The sequence below is a fragment of the Aristolochia californica genome, unplaced genomic scaffold (assembly GCF_029961685.1).
Source record: "Aristolochia californica isolate CCGP_79_NKW_82.1479 unplaced genomic scaffold, dmAriCali1.0.hap1 SCAF_3, whole genome shotgun sequence".
In the NCBI taxonomy this organism is placed as follows: Eukaryota; Viridiplantae; Streptophyta; class Magnoliopsida; order Piperales; family Aristolochiaceae; genus Aristolochia; species Aristolochia californica.
In genome coordinates this window covers 8,596,074-8,617,744 of record NW_027181992.1, presented here as the reverse complement: position 1 = coordinate 8,617,744, position 21,671 = coordinate 8,596,074, and the positions used below count along the sequence as shown (strand labels likewise).

Below are 21,671 nucleotides of genomic sequence, written 5' to 3'. Positions count from 1 at the left end.
TATTTCTCCCCTGAACTTAAGTTCTGGTTTTCCGCTACAAAGGGAAGGAGGTTACGGCACCGGGGAGGACCTGTTATTGGGGATGATAGTTGTGACAGAAGCGGCGGTGACAGAAACAAAGGCGACGGCGAAGAGAGGAAGAAATCGAACGGACGGCCACAAAGGCGACCGACGAGCAATTGTGACGACGGTTGAGGTGGCAACAACAGCCAACGGGAGGGGCTCGACAATGACAAGGGGAGGAAAAAATTTCCCCCCCCTCCTCTCGATCCCGTTCCCGCTCCCCCGCTCCTGATACCGATCCGACTCACCTCAAGCCAACTCGCAAGCTAACGAACCGAACCTGGCTTCAATCAAGTTCAACTCGTTAAGGTAAACAAACCGATTTCGGTGCTCAAGCTCAGCTTGAGCTCGATAGATAGCGAATCAAACCAAGCCGAACTCGAGCTGGTCGCGAGCCGGCTCGGTTCGAAGCCACCCCTAGTGGTGGGTCTTATGGTTTCCCAACCTGACCCGACCAATTGCAACCCTACTTCATATAGAACCCAACTTACACAATATAAGTAGAGCTGAATTTGGTTTATCTAGGAGAAGAATACTTTTTTCCAGAGATTTAGAGTCAATTCTAGTTGGGGTGAAGGCCCTTTATCAACCCTATTAATACCCTTAAAAGTTCATTTCGATAAAGATTGAACACAATCATTTCTCCAAGTGTACAAAATGTCCCTTGTGAAAAATAAAGCTTTCAAACCATAGTTTAATATTGTTGGATTTGTTCACATCGTAAGGGTCTCAAATTATTGAAAAGAAGGGTTTTCCAGAAAAGAAGAACAAGAATAAACGGGGAAAAAAGAAAGAAACAAACAAACAACTACAAGAATACAAATCCTTGGGCATCTAAGAAAATGAAACTAGAATAAGATACAAAACTACTCAGAGATGGAGAATGAAGCCCCCCTGGATCATGTCCTTAGCCCTAGGATAAAGCCATTATCCAATAACTCATAGATCCTCATTTGCTTGCAATCAACGGTGAAAAAACAAGCCGCCCTCTTGAATAAAAAAAAAGATTAGAGAAATAAGTAAGAGGAGCCCATTTTCTTTATGAACTCCATCAGAGAATTTGATCATCCATTCCTAGCACTGGCCAGTCATCACCAACAAAGGAAAAGATCAAAAACCATTATAAAGATGTAGGATACAAAATTCATTCTCACAACCACAAGTTCATCTGCCGCACACAATGATACTAACTAAACAACATATACCAGAGGGAGAGGAGTAAATATAGACCTAGAACTTGCGCTTGGCGAGTCCCATATCACGAAGCTCCCACAGAGGCTTAGGTTCCTTCGCAATATCCTCCTTGATTGCCCCCTGAATTCTTTTCACGACAAAGAAATACTGCAAAAAGGTCCCAAATTATTGAAAAGTTTAATTAACCAAACAACCTAAACCTTAAAGCATTTTCTTTTTTTCTTTCTTTTTTTCTTTCTTTTTTTTTTTTCTTCAAAATAAGATTATCCATGTTCCATCATCCATGGGAACTGAGACTCGTAAGGCCAAAAGGTTACTTTCCCATCTTGCACCATCTCCCCTTGGAACTTTCCAAAAAAGTTTCAAGGTTCCCATCTTGGTGAAGTTCAGGTATTTCATGAGCTTAAAAAGTTGTTTCTTTCCCCACCCCTTTACTGTTTTCTGTGTAAGCAGACTTTGCTCATCAGCCATATTCCTCTGTTTCTTCCTAGATAAATTTATAATTTCTCAGAGGATACTGGGAATGGGAAGCACATCAGTACTCAAAATCCAATATGTATGCACTGATAGAGCCAAGTAGCACACTGCTGAATCACCCAATAAAGAACCAAATATGGGACGTTTTAACCCAACATGCCATACTACAGACTGATATGTAGCCAACCTCTGTATCTCTTAAATCTGTGTAACTAGGTCCACCTACTACAACTGGACGTTGGGCTACCAAAAATTTTGGCCACTAATGATGTTGCAGAGTCCCAATCTATTGTAATTCACCATTTTTTCCCTGCCAAGACCAAGATATAAGTAACACTATCAGATTCATGTAATTCTACCCAGCTTACCTGAAAGGCAAGAATAAGAGGAATAAAGAATTTTCCCCTCTCATTTGGGTTTGGCCCCTCAATTAGTTTCTGATCAACCACAACTGGCTTGCTACCATTAGAGATGACATCTGTGATTGTCATCACCAGATTCGGAATCCATGCAGTCCCATTTGGAAGAACCTATGTTTCCAGAAGACACAAAGTTTCAGTACTCTAGAGCATTTTTTGAACGGAAATAATGAGTGAACACTTTTCAGGTACCTTTTCACCAGTATCATTTGTGTTGCATCTTCCACTATTTTCAACCAACACAACAGGGACAGCAGAATCCTAAAATTAAAAATTTCATCAGATAAAAGATGCAAATTTCATCAGACAAAAAATATAAACAAATATAAAAAATCATATACATATATCTACATAGAGAGAGAGAGAGAGAGAGAGTAGCTTCTGAAACAATGCATGTTCATGATAAAAACCTCCATTACAATGCCAAGATAACTGTCAAACATATATGACATGTAATGAGGCATTAAAATATTAGAACATGATAGTTTTTTGTAATCAGTGATAACTCATTATACCAGAAAAGGTAAAAAACAAGGACCAGTACCACAAAACCTGAGAACAAATCCATAAATACTGGTAACCAACCCCACAACAAAAACATCCAGCTAATCTATTACCTGCTCTCCCTTAAACCCAACAAAAAAGAAGTGCCTAGCAGTGAGTCCTGAACAGAAATACTCCTGTCCCTCTCAATATTAAACAGTCTTTGAAATTCAAAACAAATAGGAGATGTGCCCAGCGTCTATCCAGAATTGTTTCCTAAGGTTTAAGGGAGAGAAAGCACATTATGTAATTTTGACTATTGCTTAAATTAAAAATAGGAGAGGGGTTTGTAAACTCTTATTTAATTTCTAACACTCCCCTTCGAGCTAGAGTATATAGCTTTAGCTTGTTACAAAATTTGTTGCAAAATCCACTTCTTTTTATAGAATAACTCAGAATTCACATTTTAAGCATAAGAACAATGAAAATGCAAAATTGGTCTTCAAAATGATGCAATTTGTCATTTTTTTGTGGCTTCTATATGGTCTTCAACTTTTGAGCTTACACATATAGGATGATTCTTAGAATTAACTGTATCAGCGTCCGTACTCTTCTCTCTGTCCCCCTCAAAATGGGGAGTAGATACCAATGAACCCCTGCTAGAACATAAAAAATCTCAAGATACTTCAACATCCATCTTCCTCCATCTCCCCCTAAAAAAATAATTAATAATAATAACAATAAATCTTGAAATGTCCAATTGGACAAAACGTCTGGAACAAATACCAATGGACAAATTCATCAGGCCGCAGCATCGCCATTGCCAAGGGATTTGAGACAAGAAAGGTCTAATAAAGAAGTCGTGATTGAACAAAGGGAGAGAAGATGAAACGATGGAACAAAGAGAGAGTGCTATGTCAAAACACCCAAAGCCCATGGGGAAGAAACAAAGGAGATGATCACCGACAATGTTGCAAAGATCGCCCAAGGAGACAAGACAATAGTCCTCATCAATTGAAGGTTAATCGCCTACAACCTGATACTTCAAATTGAGATCAAGCTTTATGGAAGGCAATGCAACCAGAGGATGTCTAGGAAGCATTGAGGTACCCATCCTTTCAATTCCAACACAACAACTAACATGCCTTCATGGATGTGGTTCCCATGGGAGCCAAAGAAGCAATTAAAATAGCCATCACATCTACAAACTGTTGTAGCTTTAAAGATTGATTCCCACTTCATCGAAGATGTTTTTATGATAATAGACAGCTATTTTTATAGCTAGCAATCTCGTCTCTATGAAAGGACTAAGCATATAGAGATAGATTGTCACCTCATCAAAGATGTTGTTCTAACTGGACATATGGCTATCATGGATAGATTGGTCACTCAACTTAAAGTGACTTAATACATATATCTAGTCTATTTCAACATAAATTGCAATATGTACACAAGAGGGGTCTTATGTCCTAATCTCCTGGTTATTGGAATAACGACATTGGAAGTTATCTCCACTTGAATGCACTTCCTCCATACTCATTTCCACATATCTATATATATGTAGGAGACTTGAAACAAAATGAACAAGAGAATATCAGCAAGGCATCCTTGTTTGAAGTTCTTGAAGACATCACTCATAAAGTCATAACTTGGCTTTGTAGTCTCAAGGAGTGCAATAAGATTCTGGGAGGGATAATAAGTCTTTAAAAAGCTAGTTCAAATCTCTGTGCTCACAAGGAACCTAATATTTCTAGCCAGTCTCCTCCTGATCAAGTGCGCAATAATCTCATCTTTGATAGCTGTTCCCAGAGAAATCTGAGTCCAGCAGATCATGGTGGAGTTTTTAGGTTGAATGACAAGTATGTTGCTCTTTCCTACTCGGGGCCCTTAGGCCATAAGGACTTTGTTTCTGCTGAGATCAGTGCTGTGCTTCATCTGTTCATACTCTTATCTAACTCACTTTTCTGCCCCCTTAGAGGTGAAAGGGGATTCATAGACGGTCATTAGCAGGTGCAGCAGCATGTTAGAATCCCCATGGATACAATACAATATCTTTAATGAAATCTATGATCTGGCTAAAATGTTATATCTTAGTTGTCTCATGTAAATAAATCTGCAAATGGTATCTAGCAAAAGAAGGAGTTGATCAGCAATCTCTCATTGTTTTGATCAACTCTCCTTTAGACTTGTAATCAGCTTGCTGGCCTTTTGGCCTGTAAGGTAATCAAAATTATATTTTAAAAAATCCATCTAAGATAGACAGCAATAGATGAATAAAAAATTGATCACTATTCTCCATTTTCATGGCAATTGTTATTAAGCAAAAGGAAAAGACACAATGCCTCTACTTTTGCAAATCGAAGACCAAGTAAAGACAGGAAATTAAAAGACCAATACAAACATAACAGCTTATAAAAAGAAGTGAATGACCAAGAAGCCTAAAGCAAGTAATTGAAGACCTAATACAAAGTCAGTGCAGATTGAATTTGTCATTTGCAAAACAACTAATTTTTTTAAAAGTGAAATAATTACATTATTAGCTGTTTTTCCCATTATCAAGAAGCTCCCAGGATATCTCTATCATCCAGAAAAACCTTAGCCACTTCTATCTTCAAGCTCTAAAGAAACATATGGAATACTAGATGCTGCTGTTGAGGTACATTGAGTTGTATTCATACTAAACACATCAACTGATGTTGACCTATTGGAACTTAAATTCAGTAACAATTGCTGTCATGGGGTCATTTAGCTGCCATACTATCACAATATATTACATATGAAAACATGAACTGAACCAAAGTGATATAAAGTAAATTTATTTCAAATATGGGCCTTACGTTTTGTAATGATTTCAAATGAAGACGTAAGTTTAGACCATTTCTCGAAGGTTTTACTTTCTTAACCAAATAAGGGGTGCTCAGTTGTCTTAATCAAAAAACGATGAAAATATCATACGATCATTTGAAAACCTTTGAATGCTCGAGAAAATGTTTCTCTTGGGGATAACAATACGCATGTGAAGTTTCACTATATGTTACAATCTTTGATATAGACTTTCCCTAGTAGAATGATGGAACCATATGCTCCAGTAGGTAACCTTCATAGAAGTACTACTTATGTCCAGTCAAAGATCAGTTTGAAACAGCATATCATGACTTGAAGAGATGCAAGATAAAAGATCCAATACATAGGATATAAGATACATATGTGTATATATATAAATATATATGTAGACATAAAGAGAGACAGAGAGAGAGACCTGCTGAAATTCTTGTTTCTTAATCTTTGCCCCTAAACGCACAATTTTTAGAAGAGCTTCTGATCTTTTACTGCAAAATTCTTCATAGTTTAAGCCATCTGGTGGTGACAGCTGAGCATGCGTCAGAACCACCACACCTCTCCTCCAGATTCCTTTGCCAAAACTATCAGTTATAGCTTTAATTACCTGCCTATCCAAATTATCCACCCTATAGGCATCTAGACGATCAACATATAGTAGCACATCAATTGTTTTGTTCAAAAGGAACCTGTAAGAAAAAAATAAAAGTCCCAATCACAAGAACAACAAGAACAGATAACTCAAAAAAGAGAAAATGACAAACTGGTTTGCTAATTTCCCAAAAAAATAAAAAATCAAAAGAATTAACACTGAGCTATAAGCAGCCTAAACTATTTAAAAAGTTATTAGAAACTGAACGAAATGGTGATACCTCTTTATGATCTCCAATGCATGTTCATTAACATAACCCCCTTCAACTATACCAGGTGTATCAACGATGTTTAAAGTGAACCCTGCTCGAGAGCGTGAACACATTATAGGTCTCAGACCTTCAGACTGTCACAAAGAAAAATAAACAATTAATGTCCCTTATATGTAGAGATACATATATGATCGTTTCAACAAGAATATTTATTGTGAAAACTAAAGTACATGTGCACATAACTATTTTATGTTAAATGCTATGCACATGATTATTTTGAGATTTCCCAATATGAGAAATGGCCATCTTAGCTGACCAACAATCATCCAGAATTCAAAACAGGGAAAAGTGTGATAGTATAACCAAGATGGTTATATGTTAGGCCTTTTAGGAGAGCCCACGTGAACATTCACCTGAGGTGAACCATTCATTTAACTAGAGACACCAACATAGCTCAAAATTTAGCATTCTTTAGAATAATCATTAGTTACCAGTAACCACACAATTTGGGACAACTTCAACCATCAACAAATGGCAAATTCTCTCTAGAAACGATAATTTGACAAATGATGCAACTAAGATCCGGTGCCATCACTCATCTGCAGCATTTGTCCTCTGTGCATGAACTTGATCATGCAACTAAAATGTGGGGCCTCTAAAGATGGGTAGCCAACAGTTAGACTGGCGCATTTAACATATGGCCGCCCGATCCTATAAAAACTTTAGAAAAAGTAGTCAGCCTTTTATCTTCCACTGTTTTCTGTAATGAGGCCACATACCTTGAAGGACTATTCTCTAATTTGACAACGATAAAAGAGCAGTCAAAATGGGTAGTGTTTCCCGAGTTGTACTAGTCATATCATTCTTTTAATGGCAATATTTAGTCAAATTATTTTCCACCAAAACAACAAAAGAAGTTAATAAGCAGTAAATAAGTTTTTGCTCTTGGCAACGCCCTCCAAGAGCACAACTCTGTATTCATTTACCTGCCCAAACCCAGACTGTATAATAAAGCACTGGATTAACTAATAAAAAAATCCCTGGACTATCCAAGTTTCTAATCCAGAGAGAGAAGGGGAGAGAGAGAGAGAGAAAGAGAGAGCTATATCGTTTATGTTGTCACAAATAATAAAACGGAGAACACAGAGTGTTTGGCTTTAAATTTGGAAAAACCACAAACCTGAAATGCACTAACAGCAGCCACTCGCTCCCCTAAGATGGAGTTTACAGTGGATGATTTCCCAACACCACCTTTACCCATCACTAGGATTGTCATCGTGGTCACATTCTACAAGACGCAAATCCAAAAATTATTGTGATGAAAGAAAAGAAAGGAAAAGAGGGGGCGAAACACCACACCGGCTTCAGCAGGGATGGATAAACCTGACCTCTTGCTTTAGTTTTCCCAACAAATCGAGTAGTTTAGTCTGCGTAGCCGGAGGAAACTGCTGAATCCCCGTCCACTCACGGATTAGAAGCGATGCCATTGAACACTCTCTATGGACCAGTAAAGGCAGCAAAAGAGCAAGATAAATTTGTTAGACGAATAAAAAACAAACTTTATTTCCTAAAGCCCTTAATTAATTAAACAGAAATCTCGGAAGCACAAAAATCTATACTCAAATCGTGGAAAAGTTCCGTATCGAAAAGGAAACCAAAGTTTATTACTGAAACCAAAATGAGGTACAGAGAACTCAGGGCTGAAAGTCACAAAACGGGAGGAAGAACAAGCTGAAGGAAGCGAAATAAAAGCATAATCCTCAACAAACCTATAATTAGATATGAAACTAGAAGAAATGACACTACCGCGTGCAACTGTAAAACAAGAGATACCATATAACAAAACCCCCAAAATCGAAAGATAAACTACTTCGAGTACCTGTTCTTCAAAAGAAAACTCACGGAGAAAAAACAAAACGGAATTTAAAGAGGAAAAGAATAAAGAATACTCTAGCAGGAAGAAAGGTATAACCTTTTACTGTACCTGAGTAACTTTCACCGGATTATAGCGATAAAACCTGTGTGAGTATCCAAGAACCTCACCAAGTAAAACGATGGTACTCCCACAACGGAACGGCAAGCTCTGTTATGCAGTAAATGAAAGAAGATTTCTGACTTGTGAGGAGGAAATGGTGGGCAGGAAAGGCCTCAAAAATCGCCTCCCTTTGGAGAGTCTACTGGGTGCATACTACGGGATAAAAAGGATAAGGCGAGCCGTCAACAGCGATTGAAGTTGGGAGAGTCCGTCCGGACCGCAACAGAGCCACTAGGGCCTGTTAGTGACCCCAAAAGCCTTGGTGTACATCCCCTGTGGTAGATTAGAGCAAATTATGTCACATTTTATCAAAAATTGTTTTATTTTTCTTAGTTTAGTTAATTTCCAAGTGCTATTTGATTTGATTACATCGACAAGTCTAGACGATAATTTTTTCTTACTCCGACACAGTTCTTTGATTACAATTTGGGTGGTGATTGGAAGCATGTTACCGACAACTAAGTTGTTGAACTTTGAATTGGTATATAATGAAATTGTTGAGTTGTTGGTGTCATAGCCTCCTCAATAGTCTCTATTAACTAAAAAATATTTCATTAAACTAATGCTAACACTCAAATATTTAATTTAGACACAAAATATACATGCAATTAAATTATTGGAAGATAAAGGCCCAAACCCACATGACCAAGACTCACATATCCAGTTAGAAGATGGGCCCAAGCTCATAAGACCAAGGAAGACCCATGCAACCAATAGATATAAAAGATGGGCTTGAAGCCCACATATAAAGGAGAAGGCCCATAGGCCCACATACAATGATGGCAGGATGGTAAATAAAGAATTTCTCATAGAGATGACATTGATATAATTAGGAATAAAACCCTAAGTTTATGGGTATTATTGTAATACAATAGTTTAATTAATCTATAAATTGAGCTTTAGGGGAAGGGTTAAGATTATCAAGTCCATAACCTCTTCACCTCCCGTTTTCTCCCAATGGTGTCTCTCTCATTTTTCTCTATGACTTAAATTCATGGAATCCTGTAAAATCAACATAAACCAACAATTGGTTGCTAGGTGATTTTTCAATTGCTCAAATCCAATTTCTAGAATTTGATTTCAAAGTATGAGACCACCTGAAAGAGACCATTTTTACATTAGGAGTTGAGAGAGAAACCATTTGAGGTGAAATCAAACTTAAATATACATGTACTAAACATTAAGATATTAAATTGTTGAGCATGGAAAGGGATCTTTTGACCTTTTACATTTTTTTTTGTGAAATCTTGTTGAAATTTTATGAAAAGTATTAATTATTATAATTTAAGTGCACTGAGTTTCTATTTTATAATATAGAGAGTACATAAAATCTTAGCTAAATTAATTACTCGTATCCCAGTTACACTTCTATATCATAAAGTTGACGACAATATACGAAATAAGATACATTTTTCTTGTATTTTTTCTTCTATTTCTCCCCTTCAAACTAAGGATAAAAATGACATAAATACCTAATTTGGGCAAAATAAATATGGGAAAAGAAAAACCACTCCTAGCTAAACGAAAAAGCTCCTTCCACTAGTTAAAAATGCCTCAATCGAAGAAAAAAACTCCACTCAATTTTAAAGGGAAAAAAACCCCTAGTTTTAGGGCACAAAAAAGGAGACTACTCACAACTTAAGAGTAGTTTAGGAAAAAATATCACTTGGGTGAATAAAAAGACTTTACTCATGCTTGATGTTGAGCGCAGAGAACTCATGTTGGATGTTGAGCACATTCCCATTTTTGCAGGTTGTAGGTCTATAGGCATTACTCTAAAGTGAGGAGAAATAATAACAAATTAAAAAAATACTAAAGTTTTAAATAAACTCAACAATGTAAGTTAGAAAATAGCAACATTCAAACTTCAAATGGAAGGAGGAATCCAATGAAACACTCGCACTTCCAAATAAGGGAAAGTCATCAAATAAGTAGATTAATGAGACATGATTCGTCTTGAATTAAAAAAGGATAACAACTTAGAAGATCGGCAAAAAGGACTCATGTATGTAAAGATTCATACTAGAGTTTGAAAATAAGTAGGAAACTTTGGCAAAATAAAATTAACAACTCAAAAAGTAAATGAAAAAATCAGCTTAAAATTTGAATTTTCGCATGCAACAGGCTACCAACATAACCTTTAATTCTTTCAATGTTGATTTCTCTCTAAAAACCTCAGATAGAGAAACAGTTTATTAGGTTTTAAAAAGGGCTCACAAAGCTTTCTTTTGAGATATTAATTTTGTATATAAATCTTGATGCTACAAATTGTCTAAAAAATGAAGATGTCTACTGTTACGAGAATCTTTCCTGCTATCTGACTATTGCCACATCATATGTTGATTTCAGTTTGTAGAAAACTTTGATTGACGAAGTTCTTTTTGCATTGTAAATTAGACTTATAGATATTTTCTAAAATATTTTTTTTTAATACTGAAAGTGTGGTATGAAGTTACAAACTCTAAGGGAAAAAGGGTGTTAGAAAAGACGAAGACAAAAGGGAAAAGAAAACAAAACCAAATTAAGAGAGATGGCAAATAAGAAAAGTAACAGGATCGTCTTTGTAGGTGGACAAAGTCAATTCATAATATTTGTTCTGATATCATGTGAAATTGAGTCTAAGGCTCATCCCCAATATGATTAGCCACATTAGGAAACATCTTTCCCAACTAATAAAGTCAATATTTTTGTATTTACTTATCCATTTAGAACTATTTTATAGCACTCTCTCTCTCACATATTGACCAATACCATATGAAGTTGGATCCAAAACCTAATCCTAAAATGACTAGCCAAGTTATGAAACATTTTTTCAACTAATAAACTTAAGATCTTTATACTCATTAATCTATATTCGACTATTTTTTAACACTCTCTCTCACATGTAGACCCTACTTTGTGGTTTTTACACGTGGGCAGTTTGGGTGGAGACCCACGTATGAGGACTTGTTTTGATTCCATGTTGAAATTTGATAAAAACATCTTGAAAGGTCCTATATTTCTAGCAAAATAAGTAGAAGTTGAGAGATAGAGTAGATTAAGAAGGGAGAAAGAGAGAATGAGAGTGAAATCTCAAGCGAAAAGAGAGAAGGAGAAAAAGAGTTAGAGGACGAGTAGGTGAGAGAAGAGAGAAGAAATAATAAAAATAGGTTTTTGCTTACCCTTTGCCCTAGCTAAGTTTTTCAACTTATAACCTCTCTTTTTACATCCAAATAGAAATCATTAATTGATAAGCCTAGTTTACCCAAACCAAGACTTTCTCTCATTAGAAATGCCCTCTTTGACTAGACCTTGACTATTTGACTCAAAATCCCCAAGTTACCTCTTAAAAATTGCCTTAATTTCTAGTCAAAGAAAAACAAACAACTCCTAATACAAAAATTATGAATTTTATCATTCTACCCCTCTTAGAAGACCAACCTTTTACTCGAGGTTGAATATTGGAGGAAGTCTTTGAAGAGATGAGTCATCCTCTTCCTCGAAAAGATACATCTAAAGCTTTTTACAATGGTAACCTGCAACAAGTTCTCATTGCAATGGAAGCATAAACCCTTGGTTCGTCTCTTCTCTGTCTCTTCAACAGAGAGCATCTTGAAGATTTATAGGGAAAACTCCCTCGACTAGAACAACCATTGGAACCATCCTCTAGCATCCTTTTCCAAGTGAAAATGTGCTAACAAGACCTTGTGGTCTTTCTCAGTTGCATGGAAAGCAATTAATTGTTTAGCCATATAAGCTCAATCTGTGACCGTGAGAGAATTTGGTCAATGGAGAGTAGTCTGAGTAGAATGAGAGGGGGAGTGGTACATTTGTGATGCTAGAGGTTTAGGGTTTAGGTGGTAGTATGAGTGATAGTTGTCTTGTTCTACAAGGTCAAGGTTAAGGATGGTGGAATAAGTCATGTTTTGGTTATTTGGAGAGATAGGGTGGTAATGTGGAAGGAAATTGTCATGGGAGTGAGTGGTTGGAATTGGGGATTTGGTAAGGTGGTGGTGCTTCAGCTGGTGGGAAATGTCATGGTGGTAGGTCTGGTAGAAGAAGAAAAACTATTCTTTTAATTGTTTTTCAAAAATTCATGTTAACAGGCAAATTCCCTTCTCATCATTCTCATCCTTACAGTCTCATCAGTTTTTTATGTTGCAGGTTTTGAAAGGTTTTCGTTTTGAATACGAAAGACACAGCGAGGGGAATCTACGAAATGGAACGATGATATAAAGAAGGATTTTCAGGGTATTATCAAACTGTAGTTTCCCTTTTTCATCTTTTTTTCTCATTGATCGATCGATGAACTTTAATCATCTCTGTGATTCAGCTTTCATCAGCTAGGAGGGCTGGTCAATGGGCAGCTTCCACAGCGAGCAAAACGAAACGGGCTGTCCCTTCCAGCACAAGCAGACGAGTCCGCTTTCCATCTTCATCTCCCAATTTCCCTCGTATTTTCTTAACAAGGCTCGTCCTCCGTCTGTTGCTTCTTCACCGAATCCTTCGGCCACAAATCCAGCCCTCCGCATCCGATCACACCAATGCTCCCTCCATCCCTTCATCTCCCCGGCGCTCCCCAGCACGCTCGCCGCCTCCCCCTCTATCACCTTCCGCTCCTCGCACTCTCTCCCCTTGAATGCTACGCTTGTTGAGTCCAAGAATCGCTGCAGGAACTCTACTCGCCGTGAGAACCCGGTTGCGTAGTCACCGCACCGTGAACAACCGCATTCCCCCTCGTTCTCGCTCAGTACCACCAAGTCCGGCATCACGCTCGTCACTCGTCGCAAAAACTCGCTCCTCTCGTCTTCCTCGTAGTCTCTGGCCGGCAACGCTTCATTGTTGCTGTTGTGGTGGTGGCCCAGTTGATGCAGCCGAAATTGTGCGCACAAGACGAGTGTTTCGTCATTTTTACGCGACGCGCTGAGTTGAGATATCAGTGCTTGTAGGGGCAGGCCTCCGTCGACGTCATCGAGCAGGTCAATCTGGAGATTTAGATCGATGCGTTTGGCGAATCTGAGAAGCCGGGAGGGGAAGTCGTCACCGGGAGGGCCCAGAGAGAAGGGGACGGGGGTTTCGGATGATGTCGGAGGGACTACGGTAAGGCGGACAACTGACGGGGGTCCTCCAGGTCGGCGAGTGAGCGCCTCCAGCAGCGTCGGCCACTGCACGCCGTGGGAGACACCTATGTCGATTATGCGAAGAGTCGATCGGTCCTTGTAGGGCTCGGAACTTAGAGTCTGCACGATGGAAGCGTTGGCCAGGGTGTTTGGGAAGGAGAACCACGGGCTGATTTCGTTAAACCGGATCAGAGAGTCATGAAACAGCTTCGGATCCGTCGCGGCAAATATTGGTGCAACGTTGGCACTGTTCACAGGGAATAATGTCGAACTTGATAGATGGCGAGTCAGAGCCCGCAGGCCGTGTGCCGCTAGGCGGTAATTGGCGTCGCCTGAGAGGGAGGCCAACTCTTGAAGGACACACAGGTAGTGCTGTACTCTCGACACATTACCGGCGGCTATGGCTTCAGCGCAGGGATTGAGTAGCTGTTCTGCCCACCGTGCGTCCTTACTTCCGTTCGCGCTGCCGTTTCCCTGACCGTTGCGACCATTCTTAGCCGCCTGTAATTTCTTCGCGTTCAGGGTTCTCCTACTGCACCTCTCTTCCTCGTTGTCGTCTCCACGGTTTCTTCCTCTTCGGTTCTGATTAACAGTCACCGAGTTGGGGGACGGTTTCCTTTTCTTCGACGAGGAGTTGGAGGGGTCGCCTCCCTCGCCGGTGGAGAATTCGGATGTGTTGGGACAAGAATCGATGATGGCTTGCGAGCAGTGAGCTTGATCGCGATCGTCTTCCCACCATTGTTGGGTATGTGATGGGTCGTGATCTTGATTTGACGGAACGATGGAGATGGAATCGTGGAGCCAGTCGAGGAGGTGATCGGGGGTAGGGTTAGTCTGCGGTACTTCCTCGATGGTCATGGTGGTTGGGTTTGTCTCCTAAACACCCAGCTGGTGGTTTAGAATTTCTGATGAGGAAGAGAGAGACCGCCGGAAGGAAAGAGGTACTTCACCGACCCACCGACCCGCGTGTGAGCTGATGATGTAAAAGTGGACCCCAACACGAGCATATTTGGCGGTTGGCCTCGGAGATTCTGATGTCCGGAGGAATTTCTTGGCTGTTTATAGTTGTTTTATTGTATGATTGAGCTCCAAATGACGATCGATCGCCGGAGCAGGCGTGGAGTTTTGTAACACTGACGCGTGCCTTATCTTTTTTTTTTATATCCTTGTCGACGGTCAAAAGAGACAAATCCCAAAGGAACCCCACAGCCATTTTACATCAGAATCTAATACGTATAAATTATATTAGAGAGAAATACAAAAAATTAATAAATCATCAAAATTATTTTATTTCATTTGTTTTATATACGTATATTTTTTATAAATATTATTAAATATTTTTTTTTAATTAGAGATACGTCCCTTTTGAAATGAACCTCCATGGTCTTATAAGCGAGATATTCAGATTACACTTATTAGCTTGGCTCAAATGAACGAGTTTGCAGAGAAATGAACTTCCTGCACAAAGAGAGTTTAGTAACTGGCAACGAAAAAGCATCTCATTCAATGGCATAATACTCCGGTATACGAGTGTAATATAATATATTCAATGGCATAAACACTGTTTGGAGTGACAACAAAAAGACAAACTGCACCATCGAACCTCTAAGATAGGATTTGGCGACTCCAGTCCTACCCCCATCGACTGCTAATGAACAAGGCTGAGTAGGATTCCATCTTCTTGCATAGCCTCTGAGAAAAAAAACGAAAGAGAAAGGGCACTGCTGGATGCTCTTAGTTAGGGCCTATGAATGGGCTGTACTAGCACTGTGGAGATCAATCAAAGAGAACGATCTGGAGGAGAGAGACCTATGATGGGGGTGCGATGAAATATTAAGTGAACCTTTGCCTTGTGGGTGTAAAGGTGGGAGTCCAGATGATTCACTTTCCTCACTCGTATTACTCTCTGAACTGCTAGCAGCAATTGACAGATCCAAGATGCTGCGGCTGGAATTCGCAGGTCTCTTTGATATACCTCCCCAAGAATGCCTCAGATGACAGTCCTGATTCCTGATAAATAAATGATTGAAAGCTAGCAGATTCTTGCGCTTTCGGTTGTACAAGTTCTCTGGTTTTGTCAGATCCTTGGCAGATATAGAGGCTGCATCAGCTAGAGTAGTGAAAGACTTTGACTTACCACAGTAAAATTTTGAAATACTTCGCCTGCAAGTGCGAAGAAATTTGTGAGTCAATTATAAATGTCAGATGTACAGAACGAGTTTGAGATCCATCCCTCCTTTTTCTTATTTTAAAATATCAGTTAAGAGTACAAAAATAAAAGAGCTAATGCAATATTTTCCTCCCATTACGAGAAATGGGTACTTGAATACCAACCACCCAAAAAATCAAAAACTGATTCTTGCATCTATGGAACACTGTATTGGCAACTGGTATCTCAAAATTTAGTGTCACACCTCCCAAAACCCAGCACTTATTGCTATGCCATATGTTAGTACTGGATCCAAGTAGAAGCAGGTCACCACCATCTGATAAGATGCATGTCTTCCAATCTAATGTTCACTGGGGATAGAAAACTTAACAAGATATGTAACAATTCAACCACATGACAGCAAGAGGGCAATTAGATTTAGATGTAGCTTATGCTGCTTCTCCAGTTTCCCACAATAGAAATTTAAGTGATTGAAGAGGATGCATTGGGTATGGCTTCTCAGCGTTAAGAAGCAAAAGCTAACCCAAGGACCTAGATGTATGAAACAAAAGAAACGGATATATTGCAAGATGAGAAAAAGAGCCTAATAATCAAGCAACCTCTTCTTTATCTTTTTACTTTTTATTTTTTTTAAAAGTTCAAAAACGCCCATTTGAGCATGTCCGAGTGATATTCTTAGTTTTTAAGCAATCTCTTTTTTTTTTTTTTTTTTTAAAAGTTTGAGAACAGCCATTTGAGCATGTCCGAATGATATTCTTAGTTTTTAAGCTTAAGTAAGAGATTAGTGTCTAATTTCCTAAAAATAGTAAAAGCATATCTCACTGAGAAAGTAAATGCACTTTAATTATATTAGCATGTATCAATCAGTGAATAAAGATTTTGTATGTATCCACTATCCCAAAATACTGTGAACTCAAGACGATTTGAATTTTGGACCAGCCAATCAGCAGCTATGCACATCCTGATAACAAAGACATGAAGTTCAATCAAAAAGGGAAAAGGAAAATGCCCTGCTAATATTAAAAGCTTAAGTTGATGTGAATGTCTACACTACAAAAATAATTATATTGTTTGCCTGACATGATCTAATTCTTTATATAATTGAAGTAGCACAGAATCTCCAGTTATAAAGTTCCAGACTGAAGGCTATGCTCCAAGTCTATATGGGTGATGATTTTGAGTGATTAAGAACGAGTATGATATAGCTCAAAAACTTGCTCTAAATTAGTGAGCACTGTAGTTGAGTACTTTCAAGCCTACAGGATTGGCTTCACCAAACTAGGAAATGGAAAAACCCAATCAAGTTTCACACCCTATAAAAATATAAAGACATTTGGAATAAGCCTGTGGAATTAAACTAGCTTTTGGTGTGGTCACATTCTGCAAATTACAATGAATTCAAAGTTTGAAACTTAATCAAGATTCACCACAGAGAAAACAGAGATCTGGTATAAAAGAAAGGTAATGCTTAAGAATTTACCACAAAAACAGACATGTCAAGAAAATAATCTGCGGAACAAAACAGAGAAGTCTTAAAAAAATCTCATGAATTTAAGGGAACTTTACAAACCCATTTGTTTTCTATACTATGATTGATTAATGACCTTTTTTCTTTTCTTCAGTGCTATGACAAGGTAACTTCCAGTAGCTCGTGTAACAATATGAAGGGGGGGTTTCAATAGAATAACAACAATGAAGCTAAGACAACTGCAATTTGGAATCGAAATATTCAACAAAAGCAACCAAACTAAAAAAAAAAAATCTCGATACAAGAATAAAATCTCAGGGAAATCTTAATCTTTGAAGTGATTACGTGAATACTAAACTAGAAATTTAATATTAGGTATTTAAAAAGCAATATTTTTATTCCAGGTCATTAATCAGCTAGAATTCTGACAAATTTTAAGGCAAGACCTTTCATCCATTCCTCAAACGAAGTTCAAGAATATTTACCAAGGAAAAAGGTCAATTACAAACACGATTAAAGATAAACGCAAATTCATTGACAAATGAATATCGAATAAATCTAGGAAGAATCCTTACCTAACTGGAAGCGAATCCTCTAACGCATCCATCGTGCTCAGAGGACCTTTATACGAACTCTGCACCTCCGCTTCGTCATCTCCATCATCAGATTGCGACCTTCCAGACAAATCGCTATTTCTTCCAATTGAGGAACTGCAAGAACCTGAGTCTTCTTCCTCCTTGGGCCCTAGATTCACCACATGTGAAGTGAAACGGCGATCACTCGGCACTGCCGTAGGGAATTCGCGGCCAGATTCTGGTGATCCGAAGACGGAAATGCGGGAAGATATCCCGCCGATGAATCCCGATCTTTCTATACCATTGCTGCTGCTGCTGCCGCTTTCCAAAGCAATCGACATCCAGAGACTTTCTCTTTCTCTCTCTCAAAAAAAAAAAAAAAATCCGAATGAAGTGAAAACGGAAGAAATTAAAAGAGAGAAGAAGGGCGAGGAAATTCAGGCTGGGCTAGGGTTTCTGTCTGAGGAAGCGAGAAGAAAAGAGAATTTCGGCCATGGCAGAGACTTCTTTCGCTGCTAAGATGGGTAGATTAACAAAAATGGTCATAGACAGCCTTATCCTCATCCACTCAAGCAGGTAGATAAAAAAAATAACCTTAGTAGTCCGCCGGATCTCGTCAAAACCCTGGTGCGTCGAAAAATATCTGGGAAGAAGAAAGCAAAACTCAATATCACTAGGTAACAGCACGTGTAAATCTTCTTGTAACCCGCGTTCTAGGAGGAAGAGGACGGTTCTTGTCGGGGAAAAGCAGAGCCAGTGCCGATAAACTGCCCGTTCTGTTCTTTCGCACAGAAGATCCACTGACATCGCCGCACGCGCACGACCTTTCCTTCGTCAACAAATAGTAATAAAAAATTATTTATTGTTAAAAATGAATTCAATTTTTTTTGAAACTTTATGTATATGTCTTTGTGGCAAAACTGTAATTAATATGATTAGATTTGACTAACATTGAATTTATTTTCAATTCACGCTCGATAATTCATATGATCACTAACAAGTTTTTTCTTAGACAACAATTGCCAATTACAAGTTTGCACGTTTGTTTGATTAATATAAGCCTGGTATAGTGGCGATACGAAGAAGTTGTCGTTGGTCACACAATACAGCTGGAAGATGGGTGAATAGGTTTATGTTTAGTTATATTAATTTTTAAATTCGTTTCAATTTTTTTATTCAAGTCTTGTATAATCTTTCGATTATGGAATTATTTATTTATAAATTGACGTGAAATTAAAAGTACAAAGCAAATAGGCAAACCACACAATATGTACTTGAAGTTTTATAGTGGTTTACGACTCAAAACTAGGTTGATATACTCCCAAAAATTGTTAGGTCTTAGAGGTCGTAAACCTAGGGGAGGGAAGGAGGGTGAATAGGTTTGTGTACACTAATGTGGTTTTAAGTTCTATTTAAACTTCATGCACGGTTAAAAGATATGAGTAAGCTTGGGTGGTAATGATGTAAATATTTTATGATATTTTTGCTTTTATCCTCACATATTAGGGTGAAGGGCATGAAGGGATGGATTAGAAATTCAATTTATCTAATCCTCTCCCCACCTTTGTCTCGCATGGTTTTTCCTCTCGTTCTCTTTTCCCCCTTTTCACTTTCTCTTTTTCTTCTCTTGTCCTTTTCTATTTCTAGTCTACAAACATGGAATCTTGAAAAACAACATGGTATCAGAGCACTGATTTTTAGGATGCCATGACTTATTTATTCTCTTTGCTCGGTTGATCAAAGATGCAAGGTAAGATAGAAACAACTTTGTTTGAAATCAAATTAAAGTGCTTAGTTACTAGTTTGGTTGACGTTCTAGTGCATGGTCTCTAATCATGCTAAGTTACTTTATGGTTATGGTTCTTGCTTGTTGTTGAGCTTGAAAGAGTCACCGACTAAATTGCTCCAGGAGACTGACAAGTTGAAGCCTTTTTTTCTTTCAAATAAATCCTTCATGGAGGGAAGACAGTGATTGTCAAAACTCAGATTATGTTGTTTATTCTGGTAAGTGCTGTTTTTCATCATTTTTTAAACATGTTTAAATTCTGGAACTCAAAACTATTTTTGTCCATGCAAGTTCCAGAAGAAAGCTAAAGCTGAAAAGTTTCCAAGTGGAAACACAGTTTGTAAAGAATGACAATGGAAGAGCTTTTTGAACTTGGAAAGTTTTTGGTTTACGAGACTTTATATATGAACTTGGGAAGTCTCTGTCTTCTGAAGTGTTTAACTTGGAAAATTTCTGACGTTAGAAACTTGATGAAATTGAAAGGAAATAAACTGATTTCTTGTGGTATAAGTTTGACGAAGCTTCTGACATTAGAGACTTGATGAAACCAAACTCGCTAGAAATTGCATCTTCCTTAAAATTTGCCTCTCTGTTTATCAAAACCAATAGCCCTTGCATTTGCAAACAAGACCTTCATCTTAGTGTTGATTGTTTATCTCTCTTGATTCTAGTATTTTTATTTTTTATTTTTTTTGGTTTTAACAAAACCGATTGAATGATTTGCTGCATATTAAGCTAGAGGGCTAGATATGTTGAATGTTATAAAAAACACTTACTGTAAGGCCCACTTGTAGCAAATCATCTTATTCGTCCTCTTTTTCTTTTAGGACTTCGACTCTTATATCCTCTGATATCTGTTGTAAAAAAAAATATGTTACATCTACTGGTTACTTTGATATTTAACATACTTATGAAAGAAGTTGTCTTAAATCAAATATACAACTGCTTATCTTTGTTATATTTTGGTCTTGAGCTATTTGGAAAACAACTATTCGATCTTGAGCTGGTTGTTAAACTTTATAAACCACTCAAAGTTGTTGTTATTCCTTTGTTCCCCTCTCCTTTTGTTGATTGCATGCTCACGTCATTGGCTGAAGAAGCGTGTTTTAATATGGTTGGTAATAGTGATTTACTTAAAATCACTATAGTTCCTTTAAAAGGATTACCGAACTATCTAAATAGTTGTCAAGATATGAACCATCCTTGAGCTTCAAAAAATAATGAACAATCAAATTTGAAATCATATTGTGTTGTGTTTGTACTTTTTGTCTCCATGATAAGTTCAATATAATATTGCGTGTTATTTGTGCCTAAAGCAATGAAACCATTTAAATGTATTAATTAAGCTTTATCCTTAATTAGAACACATCCATGTAACACTCAAAGTTCAATAGTTAATAGTAAATTGAATTTTTCTTAGACATTAAAATTTTGACTCCATGGTAAATTTGGCAAATTTATCACTTGAGCTTGAAACTCAATATCAAATCAAAACTCAAAATGAAAACTCTCCTTTGACACTTGAATTAAGTGATTATGAGTTGGCGTGCAATGTGTGCCTTTTTTTTATTTTCCTCAATTCTAGTTATAAAACTTATAGAAGAACCTATGTGAATCGAGATTGATAGGAAATTCCTCCCCCAAAATTAAAAGACTCGTGACATAAGTATTTGAATGCTCATAGACTATTCAAATGATCTAGCTCTAGTACTTAGAAAATTTTGAAACACAAAATGGACGTTGACAAAAAGTCTTAAATAAGGAAATCGTTTGAAAGGATCCTTCGACTGAACGATGTATGTCAAAGATATATTTGTGCCCAAAAATATTCAAAAACTTCTATCTGAATGCTAGGGCTACCAAAATCTCTCTGTTCGTCCAAAATACCTTTCAAAACCTCCAACATGCCTATCCTAATGAACCCAAATGTGTAAATCAAAGAGAGGAGTTGAATCTTCATCAAAGGTTGCATGGATGAACAAAGGGAAGCACAAAATGAATGAGGGAGACAAGGAGATCATAGCCATGATCCTAAAATTTGACAAGAAGAAAAGGCACTTCTTTTGGTAAGCCCTCCTTAGAAAGATTGTTGCCTTGATGCATATTCTAAAAAATTATATCATATCTTTATTAAGCCAAAAGGTGTAGTAGAGATAGTAAAGCCTATTAAAAAATGGAACTCGAGTCTCCCCAACTCAAGA

At 37.8% G+C, this 21,671-nt stretch overlaps 3 protein-coding genes across 5 annotated transcripts; all 3 read right to left on the bottom strand.

The window, feature by feature from the left end:
* Positions 1-715: 715 nt before the first annotated feature.
* LOC137960249 (translocase of chloroplast 34-like) lies at positions 716-8,517 on the bottom strand. Of its 3 annotated transcripts, XM_068807812.1 has the most exons (9): positions 8,322-8,517; positions 7,726-7,834; positions 7,518-7,625; positions 6,347-6,471; positions 5,896-6,163; positions 2,346-2,414; positions 2,103-2,264; positions 1,294-1,404; positions 716-1,143 (listed from the first exon to the last, which is right to left on the bottom strand). In XM_068807812.1, exons 2-8 carry the CDS (start codon positions 7,822-7,824, stop codon positions 1,294-1,296), a joined length of 942 nt encoding a protein of 313 aa, XP_068663913.1. In that variant the 5' UTR covers positions 7,825-7,834; positions 8,322-8,517; the 3' UTR covers positions 716-1,143. The 3 variants fall into 3 exon arrangements, with proteins under 3 accessions (XP_068663913.1, XP_068663911.1, XP_068663912.1); XM_068807810.1 differs by lacking the exon at positions 8,322-8,517 and adding an exon at positions 8,217-8,251 and having other exon boundaries at positions 716-1,404; XM_068807811.1 differs by lacking the exon at positions 8,322-8,517 and adding an exon at positions 8,107-8,160 and having other exon boundaries at positions 716-1,404.
* Positions 8,518-12,657: 4,140 nt separating this feature from the next.
* LOC137959319 (protein NODULATION SIGNALING PATHWAY 1-like) lies at positions 12,658-14,329 on the bottom strand. Its single transcript, XM_068806727.1, has one exon. It carries the CDS (start codon positions 14,327-14,329, stop codon positions 12,695-12,697), a length of 1,635 nt encoding a protein of 544 aa, XP_068662828.1. The 3' UTR covers positions 12,658-12,694.
* A 614-nt stretch (positions 14,330-14,943) lies between these two features.
* On the bottom strand, positions 14,944-18,322 carry LOC137959257 (protein OXIDATIVE STRESS 3 LIKE 2-like). The gene is made up of 2 exons (XM_068806641.1): positions 17,685-18,322; positions 14,944-15,634 (listed from the first exon to the last, which is right to left on the bottom strand). The coding sequence occupies exons 1-2, from the start codon at positions 18,023-18,025 to the stop codon at positions 15,217-15,219; spliced, it is 759 nt and encodes a 252-aa protein (XP_068662742.1). The 5' UTR covers positions 18,026-18,322; the 3' UTR covers positions 14,944-15,216.
* Positions 18,323-21,671: the final 3,349 nt, after the last annotated feature.

What these genes read in the sequence shown, in the direction of transcription:
- LOC137960249 (XM_068807812.1), bottom strand. Translation starts at nt 7,824, where the DNA reads ATGGCATCGCTTCTAATCCGTGAGTGGACGGGGATTCAGCAGTTTCCT. An exon ending in CAAATGATACTGGTGAAAAG is followed by an intron (nt 2,265 to 2,345) that starts GTACCTGAAAAG and finishes CTGGAAACATAG; the next exon opens with GTTCTTCCAAATGGGACTGC. An exon ending in CTCTTATTCTTGCCTTTCAG is followed by an intron (nt 1,405 to 2,102) that starts GTAAGCTGGGTA and finishes ACCTTTTTGCAG; the next exon opens with TATTTCTTTGTCGTGAAAAG.
- LOC137959257 (XM_068806641.1), bottom strand. Translation starts at nt 18,025, where the DNA reads ATGTCGATTGCTTTGGAAAGCGGCAGCAGCAGCAGCAATGGTATAGAA. An exon ending in GAGGATTCGCTTCCAGTTAG is followed by an intron (nt 15,635 to 17,684) that starts GTAAGGATTCTT and finishes TCGCACTTGCAG; the next exon opens with GCGAAGTATTTCAAAATTTT.
- LOC137959319 (XM_068806727.1), bottom strand. Translation starts at nt 14,329, where the DNA reads ATGACCATCGAGGAAGTACCGCAGACTAACCCTACCCCCGATCACCTC.